Source organism: Coturnix japonica, chromosome 3 (genome assembly GCF_054131305.1).
Source record: "Coturnix japonica strain WE chromosome 3, WE-NBRP24, whole genome shotgun sequence".
Classification (NCBI taxonomy): domain Eukaryota; kingdom Metazoa; phylum Chordata; class Aves; order Galliformes; family Phasianidae; genus Coturnix; species Coturnix japonica.
In genome coordinates this window covers 37,172,928-37,186,699 of record NC_140665.1, presented here as the reverse complement: position 1 = coordinate 37,186,699, position 13,772 = coordinate 37,172,928, and the positions used below count along the sequence as shown (strand labels likewise).

At 40.7% G+C, this 13,772-nt stretch overlaps 1 protein-coding gene across 6 annotated transcripts in view; it reads right to left on the bottom strand.

The window, feature by feature from the left end:
- The window catches only part of ARID4B (AT-rich interaction domain 4B), a 79,457-nt gene that overhangs the window by 47,387 nt on the left and 18,298 nt on the right, over positions 1–13,772 (bottom strand). For all 6 annotated transcript variants that reach the window (XR_014944740.1, XM_032443315.2, XM_085543372.1 and 3 more), the window contains exons 3-4: positions 4,972–5,082; positions 470–535 (exon numbers count right to left, since the gene is read on the bottom strand). Coding sequence is in view for 5 of the 6 variants with exons in the window: in XM_032443315.2 (XP_032299206.2) it covers positions 470–535; positions 4,972–5,082 (177 nt within the window). In the remaining variant the exon portion in view is untranslated. The remainder of the gene's footprint in view (positions 1–469; positions 536–4,971; positions 5,083–13,772) is intronic.

Sequence of the window (13,772 nt, the reverse complement as noted above, 5' to 3'; positions counted from 1 at the left end):
CTGCAGCTTCATTTGAATCTGTTTGTACTCTAAAACTTCTCTTTCTCCCCGCTAAAATAAGCCAACTTAACTGAGCTGATTATTTCCTGCCAGCAGGTGGGGAACAAGAACCAGTCTCAGTGATGTCATTCTCTTGTATAAGAGCTTTTGCCCAGTTTTTGCTCTAGCTGTGTTTTCCAAAGCAACAGTAGCTAGAAATCGGGGCCAGCCAAACTTCTTAGATTTAAGTCCAAGAACAAAGAGGGTTGCATCAGCCAGTGTGCTGCATCTCCTTAACTACAGTGGGAAGCTTAACACGAAGAGTTCATCAACTTTAGCACTGCAGCATTACCTTAAACGCTCGAGTTTTATCTAGCTTACGTAATAAAATAAGCCTTCCACTTTCACCTCATAGTGCATATACATGTTTATTTCAAATACTAAAGAATGCTTCTCAAAGCCCCTGCAAGATATAAAGCAAGTTTCTTACCTTTAAAGGGCCCTTTATGTGGTCATCCTGTACTTCCACTGTTGAAGAATCATGCCTAAAAGTTACCTAAAATATATAAATGAACCGACAATCACTTGGCATAATTGAGCAGTCTAAGAACATGCAAATGTCAATAGCTCTTCTCTTAGTCGCATCTTGCAGTTAGTCACCACAGTCATTCCACCTGCTGAAACTTTCATTCACATGTTTTAAAAATGAGGAAAACTTCTTAGCTGCCAAAACTTTATTTTTTTAACCTTTCACAATTGACCTGTTACATTAACAGAAGGGACAAACAACAGTTTATCGATGCTATTGAGCAGCTCAAAACAATCTTTGCAGGTCTCTGAATGAATGTAATCATACTGTGTTAGTGCCATACCAAGAAAGAAGGAAGTTCCAATGTTCTAAGTGTAAATAAGTTAAGAAATGTTTACATTTCAGTGCTCTGAAATCAAACCACTTTTAGCACTCATATCTAAACCCACGTAATGTGTGGGATTTTTTGCTGCTGCTTATTAAAGTGCATTTTCCTTGCTACTGAAAGACTCACATAAAATCATAGAGGATACAGCTATCAACTGAACAAAATAAACAACCCAAAGAAAATACTCTGGCCATTCAGTGCATGTCAGCCAAGCCAGCAACAAGCTAGAAACTAGAAGTAAATGTCCAGACAGCTACATTTTTAGCCCCAAAAAAAAGTAAATCCTGTAAATATATCTGAGGTATTTTTTATTTAACAGCCAATGATGTAGGAATTCTTTAACCCTACGCACACTTTCCTCAGAGAAACTGCACTTGAAACTTTACTTCCATTCTTGCTTTAAATTCAGGGAAACCTTGAGAAAACTCTGGCATTACAAATGGGCACAGTTTGTAAATACCTGCAAAGGAGGTTCTAAAGCTCACCAGAGCAAACCTGTTCATTGTAAGCGTTTGACATTTTATTTAGTACTCACAATAGCTAACAGTGTCATTTGAGATTCAGCTGCTAAACATTAACTCTCAGCTACAGCATTGCTGCAAGTGCTGCTCCAAAACTGATGCCTCCTATTTTATTACATTGGCTCACAATGTTGGAGGTGCATGGTGGTGGTATGGCAGTACAGGTTAAACCTTCCCAGCAATATTTCATCATGTTGTTGCTGCATGACAGATGGTAGCAAAGCGGTAGTTTGACATAACGGCAACTGATATAGAAGAGCATATGAAGCAAAAGTGTGGAATTGAATACCTCCATATGGAAAATAGACACCCATTGACATTCATCAACATTTGCTGAATGCTCACGGAGACCAAACGGTGGAAGTGAGCACAGTGAGGCACTGGGTGATGTGTTTCAGCAGTGGTGACAGCTGGTCATCTCTGCTAGTGCAGATTTTTACAAACTCAGCATGCAGGTTCTCATTCACGACTGGTGAAAATGCAAACCTAATGGTGATAACTATGTTGAAAAATAGTGCTCTTTCTGTAGCTGAGAATTTGCTCTATTAAATGGTGCTACATTCTGCTTTGTGTATCTGTTGTAGTTTCCAGAGAAATAAACAGAAGGCATTATGTCTGGAGAGCAACCTCTCTACACCAGGCTGTAGGATTTAGCTCACAAGGGTGCCCAAAATTATGTTCTCACAATTACTGAGGCTCTTCTGTAAAACACAGCAATAGCAAAATTTCCGTCAGAAAAGTGTTTTCTAATACAAGTTCTCCTACTTAGGTACCTCAGGGAGAGAATTTAAGAGTTATACAAACCTTGAGAGTATCAAACAGCTGAGAACAAAACCGATAGCTATGATGGAGGAGAGCCCACCGTGACTGGCTGATTAGAAAATAAATGCACTAAAACGTTTTACTGCTCTAGAGGCAATAGTTTATGGAAGAGTGATCTTGTTGATTTTCTGTTAAAACCACAGCAATATCAACTGAAAATATACTCCTCTTAAAGCCACATCATCCTCCTACTGGTGGCAAACACCTCCTGTCTGACAAATAGAGACAAGACACATTTTATAACTTGAAAGACACATAAAGAGAGAGGGATTAACAGAGCTAGGGCTGCTCTTCTGAACCTAAGCCTGATGGTGACTTACATAAAAATCAAAATTTTGAAGTTCAGATGAACACATCTTTGGTTACTCAGTTGAAATATCCGGTCCATTCATTCTGTTTTAGAGACACCCAGTTTAATTCACCTTCTGTAACTATCTTTAAGTGTATTTTATAGTTAAAAGGAATTATAGCCCACGCCATGAGCGAGTTACAACATGCTAAGATAAAAGAAGTACACGTCAAACTGCTACCGCAGTTGCAATATTGCTATTGCAGGTTTGTCTTTAAACAGTGCATTGGGGCTCTGCCTCTTTTTCAGAGGATTTTAATTCCAGCTGTTTTCAGCTCTTCAGACCTTAAGACATGTTCAAAAAAACCCAAACCTGGGTATTAACAGAAATCAGATCTGATCATCAAGTCAACCTGTTTAAAATCAGTGGGCGAAAATGACAGTGCTAGTTGCATTTTAGAAGACACTGTTAAAATAAACAGGATTAAACATCCCTAAGAGAAGCTATAACTGATGAAGAGGAAGTGGACTGCCACTAACATTTAAGTCTTGCTCTTCAGTCAAATTTATATTGCCTTCAACACCTTCCACAAGTCCAGGCAACTCTTAAGTTCTACTTCTTTCCATGGCAATTTGTGTGATGCTGATATGTTGTTTAAAGTAAAATTCTGTACTATGTACGGAAGTTGCCAAAGACTACTAACCTATGAAGCACGGCACCCACTGATATTGAAATGATAAACACTCTGCAATTGAGTTACATTAAATAAATTTATTAAATTATTATTAAAACAATTATGTTAATGATGGAAAAGTTATTATGGAGGTAATTCCTTAGTATCTTCTAGGAAGTGGAATTTGCAGAGGAAAGCAGTTAAAAGGAGAAGCAATTAAGTGTATTTTACTTGCCTGAAGATGATGCAAATCTACACTGAAAAAAAAGATGTTGCCACTCTCCTTTCCCAGAGCAACTAGTTACAAAACCTAAATGAAAGCTTCCAACTAAAATCTCTGTTATGAATACAGATAAATACAGGCTTTGCTGGCAAGTAGGAGAACTCCTAACGCAAAGGAGAATAGGGCATAAAATGTCTTGGTGCCAAAAGAAAGTCAGTTAGGTAACTGGAAAATAAACGCAGCAGGTAAACTACCCAAATTCCAGACAAATGACACCACTTCATAATAAAAATTCTGTTTAGAGCCAACACTGGAGGAAAACTGCAAGTGCCAGAAACAGAAAAATCAAGGGATCACTGCTAAATTCAGGGACAATCCATACCTGGCGGAGAAAATCAGTGTGAAGAGATACTGCTACTGAACTCACAAACAAAACACATTATCAAGAAACACCCTACAAAGGAGTAACAGTACCAGGGCTTAACTGCTCTGTGTTACACAGTAACAGTGAAGACTTTTTCTCCTGCACAGCTGTTCCATTTCAACCTCTTTCTAACAACAATGCAGTGACCAGGCTACAAGTAAAGTCATACAAAAATGTTTCTCAACGGACAACACTAAAGTGCAAGTGAACATTTAAGAAGGTGGGCTAAAAATCCTCTTGAGCTGGTAGTAGTTAATACTTCACTGATGTAGGCACAACACAATTCCTGTCCTTAAATACTGATGCCTTACAGCCTAAATACCAGTACTTAATAGCTTAAGCTTAATGGTGCTGTAAAACATAAACCAGCTGATGCCTTTAATAGTTACGACTTTTTAAAGATGTCAGATTTAAGACCAGCATCTTCTCATTACAGTTAACATTAATCATCATATGTGACGATATCCTTCCCATCAGGGCTTTTAGAAACAGTCTGTTCTGTCCCCTATACTTGCCATAAGCAAAATCAACCAAGCATTGCACAGCAGTTTATGATGGAAACACTTCTGTATGGGATTACTTCCACCCACAGTACATTTTTCACTTCTTTTCCAAGTAGGTAAGAAAAATACTGTTACTATAAATATATTTTCTTCTACGTAAGTGCTCTTGATCCTTGTCCAATTATATTTCCATGTAAGATTAAGGTCACCTGCTCCCACATTAGAAGCTTTTAGGGCAACACTTGCAGCAGAAATATAAGGCCTTTCTACACCAAGACTTACTACGTAACAAAGATAAGCCCAAACACTGTTCTTCATGACATTATCCCACACATACACTTACTTGCCATTGCAATAAGTTACTTCAGGTCAGCCTATGGCACTGAAGGCCACAGATAGTGGAGGCAGACGGATGACAAAGCAGTGAAAGAAACAAGATGTATTCAGCTGTGTGGGGAAGAGTGTAGGAAGAACCCCTCCTACCCCCAACAACAACAAGCTTATTGTTATTGTAATAACTGCATTGCCAAACTCCAAGGGAAGAAGCATTTTGAACACAGATTACTTCCCCTTTAGCCCTTCCCCCCAAAATAAACACGTTTAAAGGAAAATCAAATACCTTGACTTTGACAAGTCTTTTTGCTGTCTTGATCTTGGCTTCACAGAAGGCTCCTCTATACTTTGCACTCACATCAGTGCCCACTGTAAGATAGGGAGGCTCATCGATGGCCTGAAACAGAAAAAAAAGAACTGGTTTTTAATTGCTGGCCACTGACAATAGAACTATCATTGTTCCACTAGCTTTTGTGGACAGAATATTTATAAAACAGCCCTAAAACCTGACAGTATAAATATATCATAGCACTAGAAACAATGCTCATGCAATGGCTACCATAAATATGATCATCTGATACCACAGTTGTCTGCAATACGTCACCACATAAGCTCCAACCTCTGCACCACCTGAGGATGCAGTAAGTAGATGACCAATTCATTGCCAACTGAATGCTTCAACTTCTCCCATAATTGCCTCAAAATTTGATACAGCTCACAAACACTGGTGTTAGTTTTATTTCCCATAAATACTAATGAAAAAATGAACCTGAATTAGGTAGAAAAATCTCTGAAAAGACTTGGCCTCTTTTACTTTTGAATGAAGTAAATCATATCGAATGATACTTGACAAGAGTGTCCCGGGAGGCAGAGTAGTGCAGGAGAACAAAGATAGGATGAACACACAGCAAAGGGCGAGGGCCCAGACGAAAGAAGAGGCCCTCTAACAAGTAAAAGGAGGAATAGAGAACACCCAAACAGAAAGCAAGATAGGAGGGAAGCAAATGTTTTGGGGGGTAGGGGAAGAATAAGGGTCTGAACAACATGCAGAGGCTCTGCTCCTTCAAAGGAGGGCCATATCCTTTCCTACAACCTCAACTTTCATCTGGAAAATGAGGTTCTGGATCCCTGAACTACCTCTCTCAATCATTATGTAGAAACTAAGTTAGAAGAAAGAAGGCAGGGGAGACCAGCAACAGCAGTGAGCTACTTGCCTCCATGCAGCCCCAAATAACAACAGGGAAAAGAGATCTAAGCCCACATTTGTGCATTTCAAGGGATTCACATACAACTTACAAGAAGCAACTCTGGCACATCCAAGGTATCTGCAGAATACTGGGAAACAAAACTTAAAACTGAAAGTCACAAGATGTTGCAGTGCTAACTACACATTCATTATCTTTTACCTTGACTGTTCCTTCAAGTCTAATGCTCACTTTCAGGTAACAGAGTACGTTCCAGACAGAATATCAGCAAACTTCTCAATCTCTGCTTGCAAAGATAATCAGAAACCTAACTGCTCTAATGAATCTCCCCCAACCTCTGCACCAGAGTACTATAACTATAAACATCTACCCATTCCTACTACAAATTTAGCAACAATAAAATTCTACTGAGATTAAGCAGCGTAAGGATTCTGAAATTCATTCCTTTCTTGCTTCTGTAACAGTGCTAATGTACCTGCCCTTTGAGGCAGGCTGCAATGCTTTGCTGTAACTTTGCTTGGAAAAATGCTGAAAGAGGAACTTGGACAGCAATAAACTTAACTTTGCTGAGTGCTCACAGTAGATCAAGTGTGTGTTCCCCATAACATAAATCTGAATGGGGAAAATAGCCACAGGTTCTCTTGCTAAGTAAAGAATGCCCTAGGAAGGGAGCTTTCTCCTGTTCTCCTTCACTTTTAAGCATAGAAACTCCTCAACACTACAGTGTTGCTAAGCGCTTCATGTTGGTTGATCTCCCAAGGGTCAGAAGGAAGCACAAAGTATTATTTTTAAATAGACAGATCTAATCTGGGTCTGCATGGATACACTTTGCTTGAGACCTCCAACCAGCAAGCACTGTGAGTTCATTGTGTCAGTACCTGTCTACGCTTCCCTATACAGACAATCAAATGATCCCAAGGATGGATCTAACATTAGGTTCAGGTTATAGAAAATAAGGAATAGTTATTCTTCACTACTTCTGAAACTTAATTAAAAAAGCAGAAACAAGACAGTCACTCCTGAACCTTAATTAAAAGGCAGAAGCGAGACAATCTGAAGCTCTGGCCTTGGTTAGGAAGTTTGTAATAGAAGAAGAAACAACTCCACAGCCATCAGCATACTTTAAAATAGGATTTCAAATTCCTTTTATAATGAGATTATTCAATAACAGTATTGATTAATTTGTTATTACTCTGGCTTATTTTGAAACGCTTCTCCAAAAAGAATATTCATTTGAAGAATGAACATCTGGAAGAAATTAGCTCTATTTCTATCACTGAAGTTCATTTAAATCCCTGGCCTAAAACTTCCAAAGTTACTTTTAAAAACAGTTAGCCCCTTCCGTGGGATTCATAGGTATTTACAAGTGTAAGTTTGTAGGCTAAAACAACTAGAGAGATGGGATGCATCAGAGAACACAAACAAGGAATGCAAACAGCAGCAATCAAAGTCTGGCATTCATTTCATGTAATTCCTGATGGCAGCGTTGTTATTTTCACCATCTCTAAATGAGTCACCTGTTCTCAAACAGGTTTTAGTCAATTCCACCAAAATTAGACAGAGATTAAAAATAAGTATACAGCTATTTTTACTTTTATGTTATTCCTTCTCTTTGTGTTTACGTCACTTAATAGATATCCTTACACTCACACTGAATGCATCTTTGCCCATTTAATTTTGACGTGCTTTGGCACGATTTGCTTTTATTCTTTCTTTGCTTTTCATCATGTTAAAATGCAGCTGAAATCTGAGAACACGGCTCACTCATCTTGGAGCACACTGAGATTCTCTCTGCAAGCACTGCAACCACCTCTGAGGGGAAGGGGGAGACAGCACTGGGAGCTGTAAAGCACAAAGTTCTGAGCTTCTTAGAAGTACCAAAGGCTTCATTTTGAGACAATTGCTGGTCTCACTACAGTACTGGTCCAGGACCTTTGGGATAGCATTACTGAATGAAAAAGGTTGGAAAAGACTGCTAAGATCTTCTAGTGCAACCATCCATCTATGACCAGTACTGTCCACTAGGCCATATCCCTAAGTCCTACACCTACCCTTCCCTTGAACACCTCCAGGGGTGGTGACTCCACCACCTCATCACTCTTTCTGGGAAGAGATTCTTTGTAATATTCAACCTGACATGCAGTCTCTACCTTCATTTTGTCGTGAAGCAGTCTCACCTGAGTTTCCTTCTACATCCAGACATAAACTCCTGCGTTTTGTAAGCTATAGATAAGAACTGCCTTCTCAGCAGCTTACGATAGAAACCGTCAATAACATTTTGCTAAGACGGAAACCCAAGAATTAACCCCCCCTCCCCCCCCAGGGCATGCTCCCTCCCTCCGCGTTCGCACGTCTCTACATCATCTCGGAACGCCATTGAGCTGGGGCAGGATGAAGCATAGGCGCGCTCACTTCCACGCCCAGCAGCGCAGGGTCCCGCCGCCAGCCGCTAAGGGGGCGCCCTGCCCCGCTCGGGCCCGCAGGTGCGGCGCGGTACGGCGGAGGCGGGCGGGCCTAGCGGCCCTCAGCGCGGCGCCGAGAGGAGGAGCCGCGCCGCCGAGCTGCCAGAAGTTTCCGCTCGGCCGAGCCAGCGGCCGGGCCGCGGCAGATTATGCGCGGATTGCCGCGAGACTAAATTCGGCCCCGTAAGGAGATTGCCTGGCAAAGCCGCAGGCGGGGCCGGCCGCGCCTGCAGGGCCCCGGGGCACGGCGACGGGCCGCGCGGTCTCCGCACGCCGTACCCGGAGGGGGGATGCAGCTGCCCGCACCGCACCATCAGCGCTGCCTCCGGAACGTTTCACGATGAACAGTTGAAAATTAGAATTGTAGATGGCAGTATCATGTTTTTACGTACCTTTTAATGCTTCTAAAGAGGTCGGCTTTCCGTGTTTTTCTAGCCATTTTCCAGCTACGTGGGATGAAATGATCCTCACGCCTCCCCTTTCAGCTGTGCTGCTATATTCAACTCCTTTGTGAAGCCCGTCGTGCCGCGCCGCAGCCGCTGAAGCTGCTTTACATTGTCCTCTGGCCCTAAGTGCTTCTAATGCAGCGTGTGAATACATTACTCCGTCTCCTAATCTGTATTCCTCTGCACCACACACAGGATGTTCCAAGTAAACCACATGAAAACAAGATTAAGCATTCAATCTAGAAACACGGCAGACATGCTTAGTAGGAAAGCCTGCAGGACTGCTTTCAGATCCTCATGCAAAGAACAAACTGAGCCTGTACCTTCCCTTTGTCTCTCACATGAACAAGGTTTGCAAAGCCGAGACTGCTACCTCCCATTAACCATTCAAAGCTCAGGGTACGTCCACAGCTCGGAGAACTCTTGAGTCAAGACAGTAGTGAGATGGAAGCACCCAGTCTGCAAGCAGAACCCTCGCAGCTTTTACTGTTCCAATTAGAATCTTCCTCAGTCCCACAGATTGGCTTTAAAGACAGCCAAGCAGCCATACCCCACCACTGCAGGGAACATTTAGCCAGGCCCTTCCACCTGTCTTCTCACGGACAGCACAAGCTGCACCTGGTTCAGAACTTCAGCTCCCATGCTGTAGTGAAGCATTAACACCCACCCTAAAGCCGTTCAAGGGAGGTTCTGAACATCTGGGGACAATAATGGCTTGAAAACATTCAGATGTTAAAAGAGCACCGATTTAGGGGAGGAACAGGGTAAATCCAACATCTCCTAGACAAGCTCTAAAGAACTACTTTAATGAAAACCGGAGAGGGAGAGAGATCTACAAAGAAACCATTAAAACACTTTCACCCCAATTGCTAAGATACTTAACTTCAATAAAGATTATTACTAAGATTATTAACTTCAACGTTTGCAGACTGCCTGAAGTTCCACCCGGTAGCAGAGCTCTGCCCACACACTGCAGAATCAGTCTCTTAATAAACAAAATTACTCAGTGCAATTACGGATGTAACTTCTCACTTACAGCTCAACCTGTTGTGGTTTAGGAGGACACACAGCTTCACGGCAAGAGCAGACACACAGGAATAACATATTATTTAGGAGCAGTGTTTAATTCTTAAGCCAAATAACCCATCCTCTGCCTCCCAGAAATGAGGGCACTGCAACAGGAAGCAAGATTAATTTTTCTGTACATTCACAAAGTGCAGCACAGAAAGGCGTACACTGATGGTTTCTCATATGAAAAGACTATTCCACGAAAGCATAATTTCAAGCAAATTTACCTCTGACTGCCAATCAGAACCAGGCTCCATTGCTTTGATGCCATTGTACGGATCACAGAAAGGCCAAAGCTACTAATTAAGAAGTTTATGAAGAAGCATTATTCAGTGCTCTCAATGTTCAGCTCGCTAATCCAAATTAAGCTGGGAACATCCTGATCAAACTGAACACCTGCAAATCCAAGGGGAGGAAAGGAGGCTTTTTGTAGCAAAATTCAGTTCCAGTTTCCATTGGAAAATGGTCAGGAAGCTTCACGTAACACCTCACCAGTTGCAAACATACCATAATTGTGGCATAAGGTTTTTTTCATGCTTTTATTGAAGTTGGAAACTAACAGAAGCTAGCGGCCAGATGTCTGAAGTCATAAACCAACTTCTGACAGTTTTTAGAGTTCTTTACAGGTGTAAAGGGGATATTTGCTTTATTTGCAATTCTCCAGCTACATTAGCTCCATGGCTGGCTTATTCCGAGTTCTGAAAGGCTTCAAAAGGCACAAAAGCTGATATTCCTCTCCAACTAAAAATGGGCCATCTGGCAAAGATTTACAGGTTCTATGATCATGAAGGACCTAGTGACCCACAACAAGAGGTTCAATCCAGTAACAACAGGCAATACTCCCTTTCTACCCAACGTATCTGTTTCAAATGCAAAATGGGTTTTTATTATTGTTGCTTATTCGTGTAAAGCTGGATTTCTATCAAACTAGTAATTCCATCGCTTTGGTCTCTTTGATTTTGGAGTGGGGTCTTAAAACTATAAGTTGCTAGATATCTGAAGGCATTTAAGTAAATATGTATGTATCCATGATACATTTGTTAAAATAATCTAATAAGGTTGTCCTTGTTATCTGCCTTGTATTTGAATACTAATTTGGATCTCTCCTGAGAGAAGCACTTTTAAACTAAGATTCAAAAGCTTCAGATAAAGCTTCACAGCACTGTTTAAATTTACCAGGTCTGGACAACTTGCCTCACTTTTAAAAGCATGCCATAAATCTATCTGGAAATGCTGCTCGGTGTGGAAAACTAAGTATGTTTCAAAGGATTGTAAAGAAGAGAAGCTAATGATGCGTTCATGTTCCAAATTGACTGGAGCAAATACCTGATGGTTTCAAAAGAAACAACGCAGACTCTCAGAGCAAAATAATGAAGGGACTAGTATAGGACTACATGAAAGCTGAAATGTCCAGCTTTCAAAGCAAACAATAAAGTTACTTCTTTGCCAACCTATTTCCAGTCAAAGATAACATAATTATTTTATTTTTCATAAGTAGTTCTTAAAAATTCAGTGCAAAACCATAAAGAACGGTAAAATCTCTAAGTGTGAAAGGAGCCGATTGTATTGCACAGCACACCCGTTCAAAATAAGATGAAAACACAGACACTTGTTTATGGAAAAAAAAAAGATGACAATGTTTTCAGTTAAAAACAGGAACATTGAAACTGATATCAGAAATAAGAATGGTAAATAGGAATTAAAAAATCAGATCCTCATGTTGTGTGTGTTGGGGGGGTTGGAGGAAGAAGCATTCCATTGTAACTGTACTATATTAAGCTTCTGTTTATTATCATCTACTTCTAAAATATTTTCTGTAGTCTAAACCTTCAGGAACAAATTCATAACAAACTGAAAAATGGAGCCTTAAGACGACCATAAACCACAACTTCCTTTTCTTCAAGCAAAAGAAAACTTCTCGCCTCAGCTTATTTACATACTTACAGCAACTCTTCTGTCCAAATCACTGGGAAGAAAAAGTGTGGGGAATTACTTTTAATCATAACTTAGAACAGAAAGACAAAGTTGAAGGGACAGCATACACTGCTAATGCAAAAAACACCAGCAGAAGGAGATTTCTAGAGCACCGATCCAAGTGAATGCACTAACTACAGCCACCATTTCCTTAGTTTTATACCGTTTAAGGATGTTTTGATAAAATTATATTATGAAATCTGCTTTAAGATGCTACACTGTATAGTTCACATGAAAATACAGCTGGTACAAATCATGGCTGGAGCTGATCTGTAAATCAGTACACAGTTTGGGTTTTTTACATATCACATTTAAAGAAAAAAAACAGTCACAGAATAACACATTGTTGACTTACTCAGCTGAAGATTCACGTTGCATTTTTATTGTGGTGTTGCCATTATTGCTAACTCTGAGAATGACAAACGAGCACCAGAAGCGGTGTCAAAGCTACATGCAACTGTCAGCTAACACAAAAAAAGTCCTAATATGAACAAGTGAAGATTCAGCAATTCTTTCTTACTGATTAGAAAGCAATCCTAAAGACAGGTTATCTGGCAAATTATAGATCCACCCATCAAAGCCTAACATTCACAAACTAAGAATGTGTAGACAGCCAGCACACTTTGGTTACTCTGACAAGCCGTGTTCATAGCAGATGGCCTTTTTATACTACCGTGCTTCCAGTAGCTGCTCGCGTGCAGTTGTGTATACAGCAACACCAGGAATTTTAAAGTGAAAATCTGTATCTCCTGCCTATCACACTGCATCAGCTGCTGCCCAATCGTTTCATGTAAACTTTCTGGTCAGGGACAGGTCATTCAAGGAGAAACTATGAAAATCAGTTTAGAAAATATCTACAGGGAGACCAAAATAACTTAATCTAACCAATTTATTGAAGAGTAAGTTCAGATGGATGAGATCCTTGGCAACACCAAACAAACTTAATTACACATAAAAGGTTATAAAGGCCATTCCTCAAGGCAGGATAATTTTAACTGTATTATTCATAACAGATGTCTGTCAAATCTATTCTTAAACTCAAGGGTGAATACACCATACTCTCTGTAGGCAATATATTCCAGTGATTATACAGTTTTCTGTACCATCTCATCTAAATTTCCTTGGCTGCTGTTATTTGTCTTATCAATACTGCATACGGAGAGCAGTGTGCTTTTACTTTCTCTGCAGCTTCCACATTTCAAAAGATGCCATTCCTTAGAGTAATCCCATCTCTCAAAACAAAACAGCAAGTTACTGTGAACATTTTAATTACAGCCCTTATTTCTTAGGCACTTCATATCTCTAATTGCTTTCCTCTGGAATCTGTTCAAATTATCTCACATCTTTCCTGAAGTTCAGTGCCCAAAATCAGACACAACCTAACTGCTAGCAAAAGAAGCTAACAGACCCTTTCACCCTTTACAAATGGTTTTTTACTTTGTAGAGAGAGATTCGCCATTTTGGCAAGCCTATGGTATTGCCTCACATTCCATTTATTTTTGGCTACTTTATTCCCCAGAACTGCCCCCGAGAGGAGGAGGAAATAGGATGCAGCACATTCCAGTTGCAATAGCAGCAAACTGCTAATGTGGCACATACCATGCCATGAAACTCTAGCAAGTGTGCTGGCTGTTGATGGCTCCCCAGCTCAGCCTGTTGGCTGTCTTCAATCTCAGACACCAAGACTTAGATTAAAAGGTAGCCAGCACGAAGTTCTGAACCCTCCACCCCAGGGACTTCGCCTCATTGAATACAGCACCTAGTTTGTGGCTCCACTGGACTGAGGCTACAGCAGAACATGGGCATCACCACCCCAAAGGCAGTGAAGTGCCCACAGAAGCTCCACATACATGCAGACAGGTTTTGTGCTATACACCTAACAGATATCTGCCTAATGGATCCATGTACCTGCGCAGCCCTCTTTCTGCCCAG